The sequence below is a fragment of the Odontomachus brunneus genome, unplaced genomic scaffold, assembly GCF_010583005.1.
Source record: "Odontomachus brunneus isolate Ranch 3 - 2012 unplaced genomic scaffold, Obru_v1 Obru_scaffold_097, whole genome shotgun sequence".
NCBI lineage: Eukaryota > Metazoa > Arthropoda > Insecta > Hymenoptera > Formicidae > Odontomachus > Odontomachus brunneus.
The window spans coordinates 1070281-1084669 of NW_022639547.1; the positions used below are offsets into that span (position 1 = coordinate 1070281).

General features: G+C 44.0%; 1 protein-coding gene and 1 long non-coding RNA gene across 2 annotated transcripts in view; one reads left to right on the top strand and one right to left on the bottom strand.

The window, feature by feature from the left end:
• The window catches only part of LOC116848691 (ubiquitin-like protein 3), a 50991-nt gene that overhangs the window by 28783 nt on the left and 7819 nt on the right, over positions 1 to 14389 (top strand). Inside the window, exon 2 of the mRNA XM_032825024.1 lies at positions 13770 to 13878. Within this exon, the coding sequence (XP_032680915.1) occupies positions 13770 to 13878 (109 nt within the window). The remainder of the gene's footprint in view (positions 1 to 13769; positions 13879 to 14389) is intronic.
• On the bottom strand, positions 74 to 3188 carry LOC116848695. Its single transcript, XR_004379000.1, has 3 exons — positions 2997 to 3188; positions 2049 to 2319; positions 74 to 656 (listed from the first exon to the last, which is right to left on the bottom strand). It is a non-coding gene; the product is annotated as an uncharacterized LOC116848695 (long non-coding RNA).

The window sequence follows — 14389 nt, forward strand, 5'->3', positions numbered from 1 at the left end:
GAGAGAGAGAGAGAGAGAGAGAGAGAGAGAGAGAGAGAGAGAGAGAGCAGGGATTGCGACGAACGATGCTACATCGGTGCGAATACGCAAATCAGACGGACAAACATTGCGGACACTTAATCCCACGGCATATATTTTAGCACAGTACGGTATGAACATAGATCGGAGAGGTGTTAATGGACCTTGATAGTCGACGCATCGACTCGGAGTTTGCATCACGGTCCGGAACCCGCGACGATTCTAATCTCGCTCGAGGGCCATTACGGCGCCGAGTAAACTGGAGCCTCGGCACCAAGAAGGCGCACTTCCGTAGATTCGCGCCGTCGTCGTAGTCTTCGTCTTCGCTTCCGTCTTCGCAGAGCGAAGTTTCATTTGCCGTCTCTACTTGCGCACAGTCGAGGACCCGTTTCTGACAGGGTATAAACAGAAAGTCATGAAGCTCGAAATAAGTCTCTAAATCGAAATTACCGTCCGTGTGTATCTAGTTCCTTGCCGTGGTCCGCTAACGGTCCTTCGCACCTCCGTTATTCTCTCTCTCCCACTCTCTATCCTGATATCTCACCGGTAACGTGAGCGAGGTGACCAAACCATTCTGGATGGTGTTTTCGTCTCCATTTGCCGTGATAAACAGTCGCTTAACACTTGCGCAGCATTATCTGAAATGTGAAAGAAGAGTACGAAAAAAGGGAAATAATTAAAAAAAACTAATTTGAAACCAAATAATTAAAAAATGAATGCAGGAATCTATAATGCACTAAATCCGTAATAAAAATCAAACAGATGAAAGTGCGTAAAACTTGATGGTTGTCAGTCTGAACAAAACACAAATTAGACACGTGTAATAAATATATATCGCGTACAAAAGTTTTGGCCGCAGCTTTGGACACTTGTCAATGTTTTTCTTTGTTTAAATAACAAAAATAGTAAAAATATCATTACGATATAATCGGATTGCTTAAACGCAGATAAAATTAAGTAAAAACTCGCCTTTTCTTTCATTTGTGTCCAACTTATTTTATTTAGATTGTATCTTATTTAGTCTGACAATTATTAATTTTTGTGCGCGCCTTAATCTTGCGTTTGACTCTTATAGACCTTTTTACGGACAAAATAATGGAAAGACTCGCGGTTAGTTTCTTTTTTTGTCGCAACACCTCGTAACTCGCACTGACAATATTTGTTACTTCGTTTCAAACTCGAACACAGAACGCAAAAAATCATTCGAAACATGTCCATAAAACAGGACAGCAACGATACCGACAGCTCGCTGACAATACCAAATTCACGCGTCGCGACAAGCGACAAAATCCACATATTTTCTTCATTTTTCATCTCACTCGTACAACGCAAAGTGATTCACATCACGATATGTCCATAAGCCGGGACAACGGGATGAGCGGCAACGATACATCTCTTTGCGTCGCACACCTGCGTGTCGTATGACGCGCGAAAAAGTACAGTTTTGGTCCGGAACGGATGTGGAGGGATTGAACTGTGCGATATTCCCGCGCGCGCGGCAAAGCAAACCTCGCAAATTGCGGGTCGGGTCGGTCGGCCGACGCTCGTCGCGCATACGCGCGACTAAATCCGGAAAGGGATATCGAATTGCTAATTAACCGCAGAGTCGGTTAGCAGAGTCGCGGAATATCGAGGCGACGTCCAAACTGCAATGCGCAATCGTGAGGGACGGCATCTCTCGATCTGCCTCGGTGCGTGGCGCGATGCGGCCCTAACGAAGGAGAGAACCCGATGCTCGGTCGCAGACAGAGAGACCTGCACAGAGAGAGAGAGAGAGAGAGAGAGAGAGAGAGAGAACGTTGGAAAAAGGGGTGAGAACGCGGTGGTGCAGTGACTGATCGGAGGGCTAGAGGAGGGCGAAACCACGGAGGATGAGCGAACGTGGCGATCGATCGGCCTCTCACTGAACCACCGGCGAGTTCCTCGCCTACAGAGGAGCTTCTCCACACCCTCGTCACGCGCGCGCGCGCGCGCGCGCGCACGCACACACACACACACACACACACACACACACACACACACTGACGTACCTTCGTTTCCTCTCTTTGTTTCGGTCGCGTTCTCCGTGTCCACGCGATTTCTTTCTCTCTCTATTGTTATTTTCCGTTATTTGTTTTATATTCTTTAATTACTCCGCGAGAACGTGTGTTGTATAATCTTTTCACTATTCGACGCTCCTCGATTTTGTTATCCTTGCCTCTTTCTTTGCCTTTTTTGTCGGCCTTCTTTTTTTTCTTTAGTCATATTTTAATATTCAAATCGGTGTGTTGGGTGGTATCAATCAGTGAAACTTTTCTTTGACTAAAATAATCAGAAAATTAACAATAAAAATTAATCAGTCGTCACATATAGCAAATAGTTATATGGATTGATGAAATTAATTATTAATCAGCGTGTAGTCAAAGTTTGATCAATAATTAACTATGTCAGTCCATTAAATTATTCGCGATTTTGTATGTAACGATTGATTTATTCAAGAAAATTTTTATCGATTAATACTCAAGAAAACTGTTTTTGTCTTTTTGGCACTTTGTATGCAACTTATGCGTATCGCGCTCTATCATGTGTGTTCTTTAAAAACCAGAGAGAAAAAATTGTTTTGCGTATTCCCTCCCAGCCTTTTGCGAGGTGATTCTGCATTAACAAGTAAAATGTTGCTCACGTGGATCGCAAAATTCCGTTCTCACGCGCGTCTCGCGGACGGAGAGTCAGTCGTGGGCGAGCGATAGGCGCTTCAAAGTGCATGAAACACGCTAATTGCTCGCGAAGGCCGATATAATTATTGCGCTCGATGCGGTCTGTCAGCGGGAGTTTGCCGATGCGAATAGTTGTAACGCGTATTTCAGCCTGTCCGTGTGCACACACACACACACACACACACACACACACAGGAGAGGAATACGGATCATTATATCGCCGCAAAATTAATCCTGTACGAAACACAGCTCCTGGAGATTGCAAAGAAAATATATAATTACCTGACTATCCTTCTTTTCAAAGTCGATGAAAACGCGACTTTGCCCTCTTATTTGCGAGACGCATTCGTCTCGTTCCTAATTTCGATTCGCGATTAAGATGTCACCCCGGGGACTCGGCAGCGACCGTCCGTGTAGTGTCCTTCGCACTTATTCGCGAGCGACATCGCTCGAGTCGCGCGTTCCGGACGTCTCTCTCCCTCCTCCCCCCGTCTGTGACCCCCCGGGAGAACGCCATCTCGGCCTCACCCTTCCGCGCCCGCCTCCCTCGCCCGCGCACCTTGGGGAAGGTCGGGTCTAGGTCGCGTGCTGGACTGCTGCTCTCCTCCACCTCGCGTTGGTTTGAACCGCGCGTTAACGAAACTCCACGGCGCGACGCGACGCTACCTACGGCCGCGTTAGGTCGGATCGATAAATTTGCAAGTACGACGCTGCAACGGCACTTGGTGGCCGACGGATAGTTTATTCCGAGGGAGTGGTGGTGGCGAAAACCGCGAAAGGTTCGGACATATCGTTGCACGGCCTTTCGATCTAACAACAGACAAAGCCGTCGCGTATACGCGGGATGCTGCTGCGCAAACACTCGATGAGATTTCCCGAAAATCATTTCTAATCGATTGTGCGTCTACGGCAAAAACAACAACAAGATTATACATGGAGAGGATCTTATGGTGAGAAATAAGTTTACACACTCAGGGAAATTCTGCTGCTAGGAAAAAAAATGGTTACTCAGTTTATTTTCCTACTTCTAACAAGTAAACCTATCCAAAAGTTACACTCTGATTTCTTTTTAATTTGGCACGAATATACAAATACAAAAAATATTTGTCATATTTTTTCATTTTGACCCACTTTGAGTTTCACGGGCAGTTTATAGCTTTTTAATGTTTCCGTTCCTATCATCAACAAGTACAACAAAAATGCATAAGAAATAAAATTGAACACAAGATATAATTAAATAATTTCAACAAAATCGGCATAGCTGAGACACGAACCATTCTAAATTTCTTTAGCCGAGATTCCAACCGAAATATTTTAAACCTGTACTAACATGTAGTAATTTATAAAAAAAACACAGATTATAATATATATTTTCTCCGTGTTCTCCAGAAAGAGAAGCTTTAAGATTCTTTGTCGTATTAATTTACCTGGAACTAATTTAATTCCTCATAATGAGGCTGAAAAGAAGCTAATGAAAAAGGAATCCGATGAGATTTTTGTTGAAAAGTCGTCCGCTTAGAGTGAACCAGAGGTGATTCTTAAATAACAAAGTTTACGAAAACTGATCCATATCTCATTTATATAATCGTCAAATTACAGCAATATACATAAACGTTAATTTACGTTAACGTTCCGCATTATTATTACGTGACGCTTCTCAATAATAATCTGCGCGCAATATCGCCTCTCTGCATTTCGCGAAGTCGGCGATCAAACAAACAAGTACTTTTTGAATTTCGATTCTTACATATACGAGGCGATACGGGAGTCGGAGCACATGTCCAAATTAGGGCTAGAAGTACCGGATTTCATACAGATCCTAATCTTTTGCAAGGAGAAGATATTCTCGTCCTACAAAACAGTAAAGGAATTACTCAAGGAGAACAACACTCTCAGGTATAAAAATTAACTCACCGATCGTTGATTCAAAATATTCTCACGCAGAGATATTTAACTTGTCGTGCATGTGCGCGCAGAAAGTCTATTCCGATCTTATTCCTGAAATGCGATGCACATCGCATTGTTTCCTTCACAGCAGTCGGTTATTCGCGAGTGGCGTCCACATATAATAGCGTCACGGTAAACCGAATTCATGTCTGGTCGATAAACGACGCACTCCGCTCGCGCTCGCGAGTGCAAGCGAACGGCCGAGAACGAGAAGTCTCGCCAATAAAGCGAGCGCGCAACGACAAAAACGTCGGGATCAATCGGGGTTAACGAACGTAATTCCTCGGTATTCCGGTGGCTCGTGGCGAGCCCGTAAAAAGGTGGAGTCCCGTACAAAAGGGGATGGGGTGGTGGAGAGCCGAGGGAACAGGGTCGGTTCCGAAACCATAGAAACTCGCCTGCGAATCGCGTTAACGGAACAACACACACACACACACACACACACATAGATGATCGTTTTAAACGGATTGGCCGATATACAGCGTGGTTAAAATACTACGTTCTAACACCTGCCATGTCACTGCGATCGCGATAAATTATATTTGCGAATCTGCCCAGAACAACTGTGGTCGCGCGTCTCTGTAAAGAGACGCGCTACTTTGAAGAAGCAGTTCAGCGAGCTCACGACTTCTCGGATTGCACCAGAGAAAAAGAATCTCTCGGCAGCAGCTCGTTCTCGCAAACAGCAATGCACTGCGATTTTAGCTTCCTGCGCTTCCTTGGTGTTTATACAGAGGGGTGTCTTGCGACAGGTGAGAGAACGCTCGTGTACATTAGGTCAAACTGAACACAGAGTTCCCCCACTATTTTGCAAACAATCACGTACAATTTTGGGTTATTAATTCAAGAAGATCGGTGAACGATAGTGCGTTTCGCACAAAAATAGTTCTCACACACAGCGTTTTTATAGCGCGCGATTATTCACCAATTTCCTTGAATTAATGACTCAAAATTTGACTGAATTTGAATGTGATTGTTTGCAGGAGAATGTTGTGTACATTTACATTCTCCCGTAAAACATCCTGTATATTAAGATAGAGACGATTTGTCAATCGTGCGCACGTCTGAAACGTCCGTTTCAATGAAAAAAAGAAAGTTTGCGAGTTTTTTGTGTATCTGCACGAACCAACAATTTTTCTCTCGTACTGCGGGGCAATGCAAATCCAGGGATATAATGGAAAACACTCCATATATCGCCGTTCGATAACTATCCGGTTTGCGCACACACAATGCAATATCACTGTATATAATAAGAAAAATACTCGTTGATTTCGTGTGCATCGACTGGCGGTCCGATTAAGAGCGTTTCGACCGGCATTCTATTGTGAACACGTTCGTACCGGATGGCGAAGCATTAGTATTTATTAACCTAAAGTCACCCTGTAATTGACGTAATTGCCGGCTCGAGGTATTCCGCGAAGACTGTGGAAATGACTCGCTGTAATTGTACGTGGCTCGTGCCGAGGGCGGCTCGAATGCACGAAATTATCAACAACAAACAATTCGAGAAAAACACGCCCTTCATTGCGTGTACCGAAAGAAAATTTGCCTCTACGAGGACGCACTCGGGATTCATTACACCGAGAAAAAAATGTATGATATTTGGAACTATAATGGCATAGTAAAAAGATTATAGTTAGGAATATCATTTTTACAGTAAATATTACCATAATATTTGTAATATTTACAATATGAGCATAGTATAACTGTAAAATTTTTACCAAGAATTATAATTATTTGAAATAAAAACTATAGTAAGGTAGCAAATATTGAATGGTAAGAGAAATTAACTATTTTATATAGTCAATACAATTGGAATATTTGGCAAATATAGGTACATGTAACTATATTCCCAAAAGATACTTTACCATATATATAGAGTAATAAGATGGTGACTATAAATCTGTGTTTATTCTACTATAACTTCATGTTTAGATGAACTATAAATATATGTTTGAGGCCAAAACGAACTATAAAATATAGTGAGATTATAGTTATTCCAACTATTTTTTTCTCTCAGTGTAGAATCGATTGCAAAATCTTGAGGCGTTGGGAAACGTCTGCTCAGCCATCTCAAATTTACCCAAATTTATTGATAGGAATAGTAGAACGAATCCTCTCGTCCATGCGACACGGAAGAATCGACATTACCGCTTTGCGAATTGTATTCGCTGCTGCACTGTTTATCGTAGGAAGCAACGGCCCTCGGCAGATTGAGAGAAAGGCAGTCGGGAAAGATACACCGCGTCTCTCGCACATTGCATAGGGTTAGTGCACGTTCCCAAGGCTTCCTTTGGAGATGCAGCGAGATGCACAGAGAGAGAGAGAGAGAGAGAGAGAGAGAGAGAGAGAGAGAGAGAGTGAGTGAGTGAGAGGGTAAAACGAGCTATTGCGAGCCGTGGCGTAGCCGCGCATAGCGAATATCGTTGTCCTCCTCCTCAGATCTCTCGAATTGTAGCGCGTGCGAGCGCGGTGTCAATTATGGAACGACATAGGAAGACAACAAGACACGACATTCGAAGACTAATTTCAACCGCACATTGTAAATGCATTGTTGCACCTAGCGAATAAAAGTATCAACAAAGTTTTGTTCTTTAAATATGAATATTTAAACTTTTCAATATATATTTATTTATTTATGCTGAAAGTTTAAATATATAAAGACAAAATAATAAGAATATCTAGGGAATTGGTATTTTAATCTCCTTGTAATCTTCTTTCAAATTTTGTCCTCTTATTCTCTCTATTTTTAACACACGTTGGATGTCACAGTGCATGCAGCGATGATGCATTCAATTCACGTAAAGTAAATGACTAGGTATATCTCTAACTCCTATTTAATGAAAATGACTTGGCGGCTTTTCGACAAAAAATTAGATTCTTCCGCGCTTACGTTGTTAGACGAATTCTATCTGTGAATTTGACAGCTAACGCGTAGGAAAAGGAAACGATACAATAGCCCGTTACGATGGTGAATTCGCCAAGGCCCTTCGAGACTGTCGACTAAAGCGGTAGGGTAAATTAACCAACTGCGTAATTACCAACTTTCGTTGAATCTTCACCGAGGAAAAATTACCCCCAGAGTTTGTCACGGGATCTGTCGTCCCCGAGATGGTGATAGCGGAACGGTGCTCTGCATACGAATATAGATAAAGCAGTGGGTAGTGTCGGGGTTCGCCAACTTTCGTCGGCGCCTCCGCGCAATGAGAAATGCGAGGTCGCAGCCAGACGGTTGCTGTTCCTCCTCCTCCTCCTCCTCCTCCTCCTCCTCCACCTCTTCTTCCTCCTTCTTTCCCGAGAAGAAAGAGGGAGAGACAGAAAAAGAAGCCCAAATCGAACGTGTTTCTCCGCTGAGACTCCGTGTCAGCGTTTTCCGGCCTTTTGAATGATAAATAATTTTTTTTTCTTTATTTCTTTGCACAACTCTACCGACGTAAATCAGTTTCTTCGGCGTCGAGTAGATGAGTTGCAAGTAGGTTGACGTTCAAGGAAAAATTGAGCGAGCAATAATTGTTAACTGCTTGAATGGATGACATATTATTGAGTTTATGGAGTTTACATCATACATCTTTGCGTGAGACTTGAAAAAAATGAAAGACAATTTCGACAATTTGTGATTACTTCTAGTCTTTGGATATTTATTTTTATTCGATGTAATATTATTGTCTTTCGCGAAATGAATTTTGGGAACATTTCCATGCCCGAAATGGAGTGAGGAGTTTATTCACCAGGTATATATTTGCAGGGCGACCAAGGGGCGTATTCTTAATGGCGCATCAAGGGAGCTATTCATAAATGCACCATTTGTTAAACAAAATTACGTTTTTATATATTTATTTTACTCTCTAAGTAATAAATGTTAATTTCAAGCTAATTGTATTACCTCGCTACATTTCACTCACAATGAACATTATCGACATAAATGGAGAAACTTAATTGCACATGCTGCTCAAAGCATAAAATTGCTGCTGGTGGGGTAATGTAATGAAATTAGTTTCAAATTAACATATATTATTTAGGGTAATGAAATAAATATATAAAAACGTAATTTTATTCCACAAATAATGAATTTACGAGTACTCCCTTATACTCGAACTTTAGGGAGTAACTCCCTCACACAAAAATGTTATAGCGAATACTATACTTTTTCTTCTATGCCGCGTTCCCTACATATAGCATTTACAAGTTTTTTTCTATTTGAATAGTATCATTTTTTACAAATTTATACCGGAATAACAGTCATCTATATAATTCTACCATAAGGTTATAAACTTACGATATTTAGTATTAAATTTTTAATAAACGGCGCCAACGAATCGCCTGAAACTTTAATTAAGAATGTCTTTTACTGCGATAAATGTTAGGTGAAATTTTTGTATAACTTTACTCCAGAGATCTACAATATGCTCTTTGCTTTCTGTTTCTTTCTCCTTATTTCTTCCTGACTTAAACTTTAAAACTTGATCCACAATATGTTCTTTGCTTGCCGTTCCTTTCTTTTTATTTCCTTCTGACTCAAATCTTAAGCCAGAAAAAGACGGAGAATAGGAAACAGGAAGCAAAGAGCATATTGTAGATTAGGCTGAAACCTCAAACCAGGAGATAAGAGATAAAGAACAAAAGAATGAGAATGAAACATTGTAGATGAGGCTTTAAACACTTTCGGTCGGAACTCCTTAAGTCCTTCGATGCGAAAAGTTTGAAAAATACCATCGCGTTGCGCTGCATCCGCCGCGTCTCGCTGCATCGAGAAAGAGATGTCCGAGGTGTGTGCGCGCGCGCGCGCGTTATTACGTGTTTGCGTCAAAACTTCAAGTCCTTCGATACACGTGGGCGAAGGACAGCCGCGCGCGTAGAGATGTGGGTCATTCTACATGCATATGCGCATAGTTGCACTCGGTCCTGTGTATCCGAATGCCCCAATGACCTGGTTATCCGATCTCGGCGTGACCTCGGCTCGTGACGCGTTCGCGCTCGCAAAATCAAGGTAAACCCATCGTGGCGCACATTCGCGATTAGCCCAATTCCGCTCTCTTTCTTTTCTCCGGCGTTCGGCTTTTGTGTTTCCGCCCGCCTCTCCTCATCACGCCGCCGCGAAGCTTCGCGCAAAGAAACGGCCTCGTGGCCTTCCGTCAACGTAACGGTATCGCACGGCGCGTGCCGATCTCCGCGTCCATTAGCGCGTCATCGTCGCGCGCTTCTCGAAAATTCGTATCGCACGTAATGCCACGTGATCCCGAAGTAAGCCGCTTCAAGTTTTACAAGCTTACTCTCGTCCCTGACCGATCCCGCCGTCGATTTTCCGCTCTCCCTCCCGCCGCTGGCACCGATAATGGTCTTCTTGGTGTCACGAGCGATCGAGCGGGGCTTTTCTTTGCTTCTTTCTTCTCGCCGAAGCTTCCAAAATGAGATTATACAAAGAGAGTTTATTCTTCGTTTAATTACCAGGGACTTTACTCTCGAGCGGAACTTCAACTCGGAACTAGGTGTCGGAATATTTCACATTGAACAGTGAAAAGTGGGTCGTTCTCCGCGTGATATCGTTCGATCAAATCGTGAGTAAAACTGCCGCTTCCTCTTCTCTTGAAATTCACTTTTGCGCGAAATATTTGACAAGGGAGCCGAATGTCACGAGGACATTACTTGAGCGGAATATTCGTTTGGGATATTCGTTTGGGATACACATTAGGATATTTAACATCGAACGTTAAAAGAAGTAGGTCGTTTTCCGCGCGATATTACTAGGTCGAATTCAGCAAGTAACTCTTCCAGCTCTTCTCTGCCTTGCGTTTATCTCTATGTGAAATGTTTATGTGGACCTTTGTCCAACATTCTCTTAGAGAACAGGGCTACGCGCCGTGTCCCCGACTATAATAGGCGGCTCATCTCGACTCTTTCTGCGATTGTTCGGCCAAAAAAATTAAATAAATATCCGCTATCTTTGTATCGGGAATTGAATTTACAACTGGAGCCGCGAAATATTTTCCAATCCCAAGACGATCTCGTGACGGGCGTGAAAAACGTATCATCAGCCTGCGATTCTAGTTGAAACGGCATTAGCTCCTTAATCCACTTATCCGTTTCATTAGAAAGGCAGTGAGACGTTCATTATACTTTCCAAGTCTACATGCAACTTGGCCGCCGATAGAACGCCGGCCATTATCCCGAGTTAATTTAAGATGATCCTACTTTTAAGATTATAAGTTGGCGAAACTCCTCCAAGTTGTGCGTGTCGAACTCGGCCTCTTAAAGTGATTATCCGCCACCGACATTAGCTTCAAGATTTACCCCTTTTTACAATATCTGCACTTGATTTAAGCCCCCGCATCTTAACCTCGCTTTAACCTTCGTGCTCTTTAGTAAAGTTCAGATCGTGCGTATTAGCTGCGTAAAAATAATTCCACGACTATTTATACCACGAAAGATGGAAAGATGCATTCGACATGATAGTTGAACGCATAATGATACTCGGGATTAGATGATTCTGCATTTGAGTGGTGTACGACAAAAGGACGACTCTCGGACGAAATCTCGGCCTTCTTTTTTTCTTTTTGAAATGAGCTCCGCTCGTTGCACTTTTCCGCGTGGTGAAAGCAGCGAAAGTACGATCAGGCTATGCGTGACGAAAGAAACGAAATATTCGACGTACTAGGCGGCGTGACATCGTTAGATTCACATCGCTGGACATTTAGGTGACGGTGTCCGGAGGCGTGGGTCAATCGAGGACAGATCCAGAGGCGGCTCCTCTGGCATTCGTCGAGAGTGCAAGTCACCCCTCGGCGAATTTTTAGCCCGCTCGCGTTCCATCCTCATCTTGTCGTCTGCTCTCCGTGCGAAACTCGTTAGGCCGGTTCTACATTAGTTGCAATTCGCAAGATCGTAAGAAAATTTACCAATCCTAGTCGATCGTTCTTCTTACGACCAGAGAAAAATTGACTGTGATTTTTCTCGCAACCTTGAGACTCGCAACTAATGTAGAACGACTCTTAGAGATTTTGCGCCGCGGACAACGCGATTAGTCGCAGAACGATCCAAGTTCCGCGTTTATCGAGTCGGAACGGCTGGAAACGAGGCGCAGCTCTAGACACGAAAGATCTCGACCAGGCGACAGAGAGAGAGAGAGAGAGAGAGAGAGAGAGAGAGAGAGAGAGAGAGAGAGGTGCACGTGACTCGAGTAATCGACTGGTGCTACATGAATAAGTCCCTTTGAAGTTTGGCTCGCGATGTACAAGCCGGTCGAGTCGATTCGACGAAGACGACCCTCCTTGCAATTTTCGTAAGTTCGCACACACGCGGATTTCGAGGAAGAGAGAGAGAGAGAGAGAGAGACTTCGAGAACCTCTCTCCAGCATTCGTATCACCGAAAGAGAAGCCGGCGAAGGACCTCTTCCTCTGTGCACGGCCCGGTGAGTTTGGTCGTTCCGAGAGTACGGGGTAAAAGTGCATCTCTCCTGTTGGGGCTACGTTAATGAACCAATTGTCGGGGGCGGTCGATCCACGCGTCGGCCGCGTTCTCTCGATCGATGAGAATCGCGCCGCGGTTTCGCGCGCGAATAAGCCTTGCAGCGCGCAATTTGCAGCTGAATGAAGCCTCGGGACCGGCCACCTGGTCACTGGCTGCTCGGAAAACCGATATCTCGTTATCGACATATTAGAAAATGACGACATTAGGGGTGGGATTAAGGTAGGCGCGTTAAAGCGCGCGCGTATTGTCGCTCTTGATTGCCGCGTTACACGATGTATTTCGTACTCTCTCTGTTCTTATTTTTGCATTAGAGTCGGAAAGGTGTTTTCCGCGGCTGAACGAAGAGAATGGGTCGGAGAAAAAGGCGTTTGTGCTAAAAGTAAAAATCCATGCGCAGGAATCAAGATTTTTAGCAATGTCTCGTTTGTTTGGAAAATACATGATGCTGTATCCTTGTTTGTTGTTCTATTTGTGAAGAGGGAGCGAGAGAGAGAGTGCGGAGAAAATATTTTTTACATTCGCTCTGCACCTCGTAAATATTTCTCGTAAATGGCACTTGCAATATTTTACGGCACTATCGGGAATTCTATTCGTCTAGCGAACTCTGCGCCGTTAACACACATTTAACGTCGGACAATCCGAATTCATGCAAAAAGCACCGTTCGATGGAATTTCCGCGAGGGGAAAAACCAAGTCCAAAAAATGTCCCGGCTTTTTCATACGCAAGTCGCGTAACAGTGCAGCGACGAAAAATACATGTCATCCGGCAGATTCTATTTTGCTAAAAATTCGTGGTTCGCTTTCTCTCGCGGCGTCGTTACTAATGCCATGAAGTCTCTTCGGAAAAATTATGAAAATGGGGGCGAACAAAATAAATTCACGGAATATCTCCTCTCACTCACTCACTCACTCACCTCTCTCTCTCTCTCTCTCTCTCTCTCGCCGCGCACGAGTTTCCTCATTATACCTTTATTATACACTCGCCCGCATTATTCCTCCGTTATACACTTTACAACAGGCAGCCAAAAGCGAGCTAGCCTCCGAGCCGCGCGCGAAAATTCCCGCAATGCCAAGGGGAAGTCTCGCGTGCGGCGGGGCGATAATGCTCGCCGCGGGGACGATGATTTAACGCTTTAGCAGCGGATTGTCGCGACCACGGTGACCGCGAAGGGTCACGAGCGGTCGGAGCGCGCCGAGCAGCCACGGCCCCAGCTTCGTCGTCGCTAATTATTTATGTTGTCCGATCTTCGCACCCTCTCGCGCTCCCCGCCGACGTTAATTGAATTCGCGTTCGTCCGAGAGGGCGAGACTGTCCGAATGTTAATAGGTGCGAGAGCGTACTTGCGCGCGCTTGCAATCGTGCTTGACAATTGTTCTTGGGAGTTTCTTCGACGTTTGTTCGCTCAAGCTGTCTGAGTATCGTTTCGTGACATCATTTAGCCGATAATATACGTGTCCAATTATTAATACCAATTGCTAGTGACGAAGATGACGCTCTCTACTGTGTCATCTCTCATAACAGACACTTGAACCTTCCAATAATACAGGCGTTTAATAAACTTGAAATGCCTAAAACAGCAACATTTACAAAGTGACTTTGATGGGCTCCTCACTAACTTTTATTATCTCTTTGTGCTTCACAGATAAATCTACGCCTCATCCTCGTTAGTGGCAAGACAAAAGAGTTCCTATTCAGTCCGAGCGATTCCGCGGGAGATATAGCGCACCATGTGTTTGAAAATTGGCCGGAAGGTGAGTCAGTCGTGTAGCCATTTCGAAACTCCGGTTGCATTGTATCAATGTCCATTAGCGTGTTAATATCATTGCTATAGTTGGCTTTCTCTTTTTCTCTCCCTCCCCCTATATCGTACGACACTACCCGCAATTACTACCATTAATTACCGATGCTATCGTGTCACGACAATAGCAGCACATTAAATCGATTATAGGACACATCTAGGATTTCGGATCCATTAGCGAGCCATCGGTAACAGAGAAAATTTCTTTCGGCACGCGCGTGATTGGCGCATGATGAATTCGCGCAGACACAAAACGAAATAATTGCATCAGTCGTTGAATTATAAAATTGCGACCAAAGGCACGCGCGATTAAATTACTCGATCAGAACGGGCGACGAGATCACGTTGCTTCTTTGAGGTTCGATTGGTTCGATAGTCTTCTCCCAGAAACTCTCTTTCATAAGTAGCTCAAGACAGAGAGAGAGAGAGAGAGAGAGAGAGAGAGAGAGAGAGAGAGAGAGAGA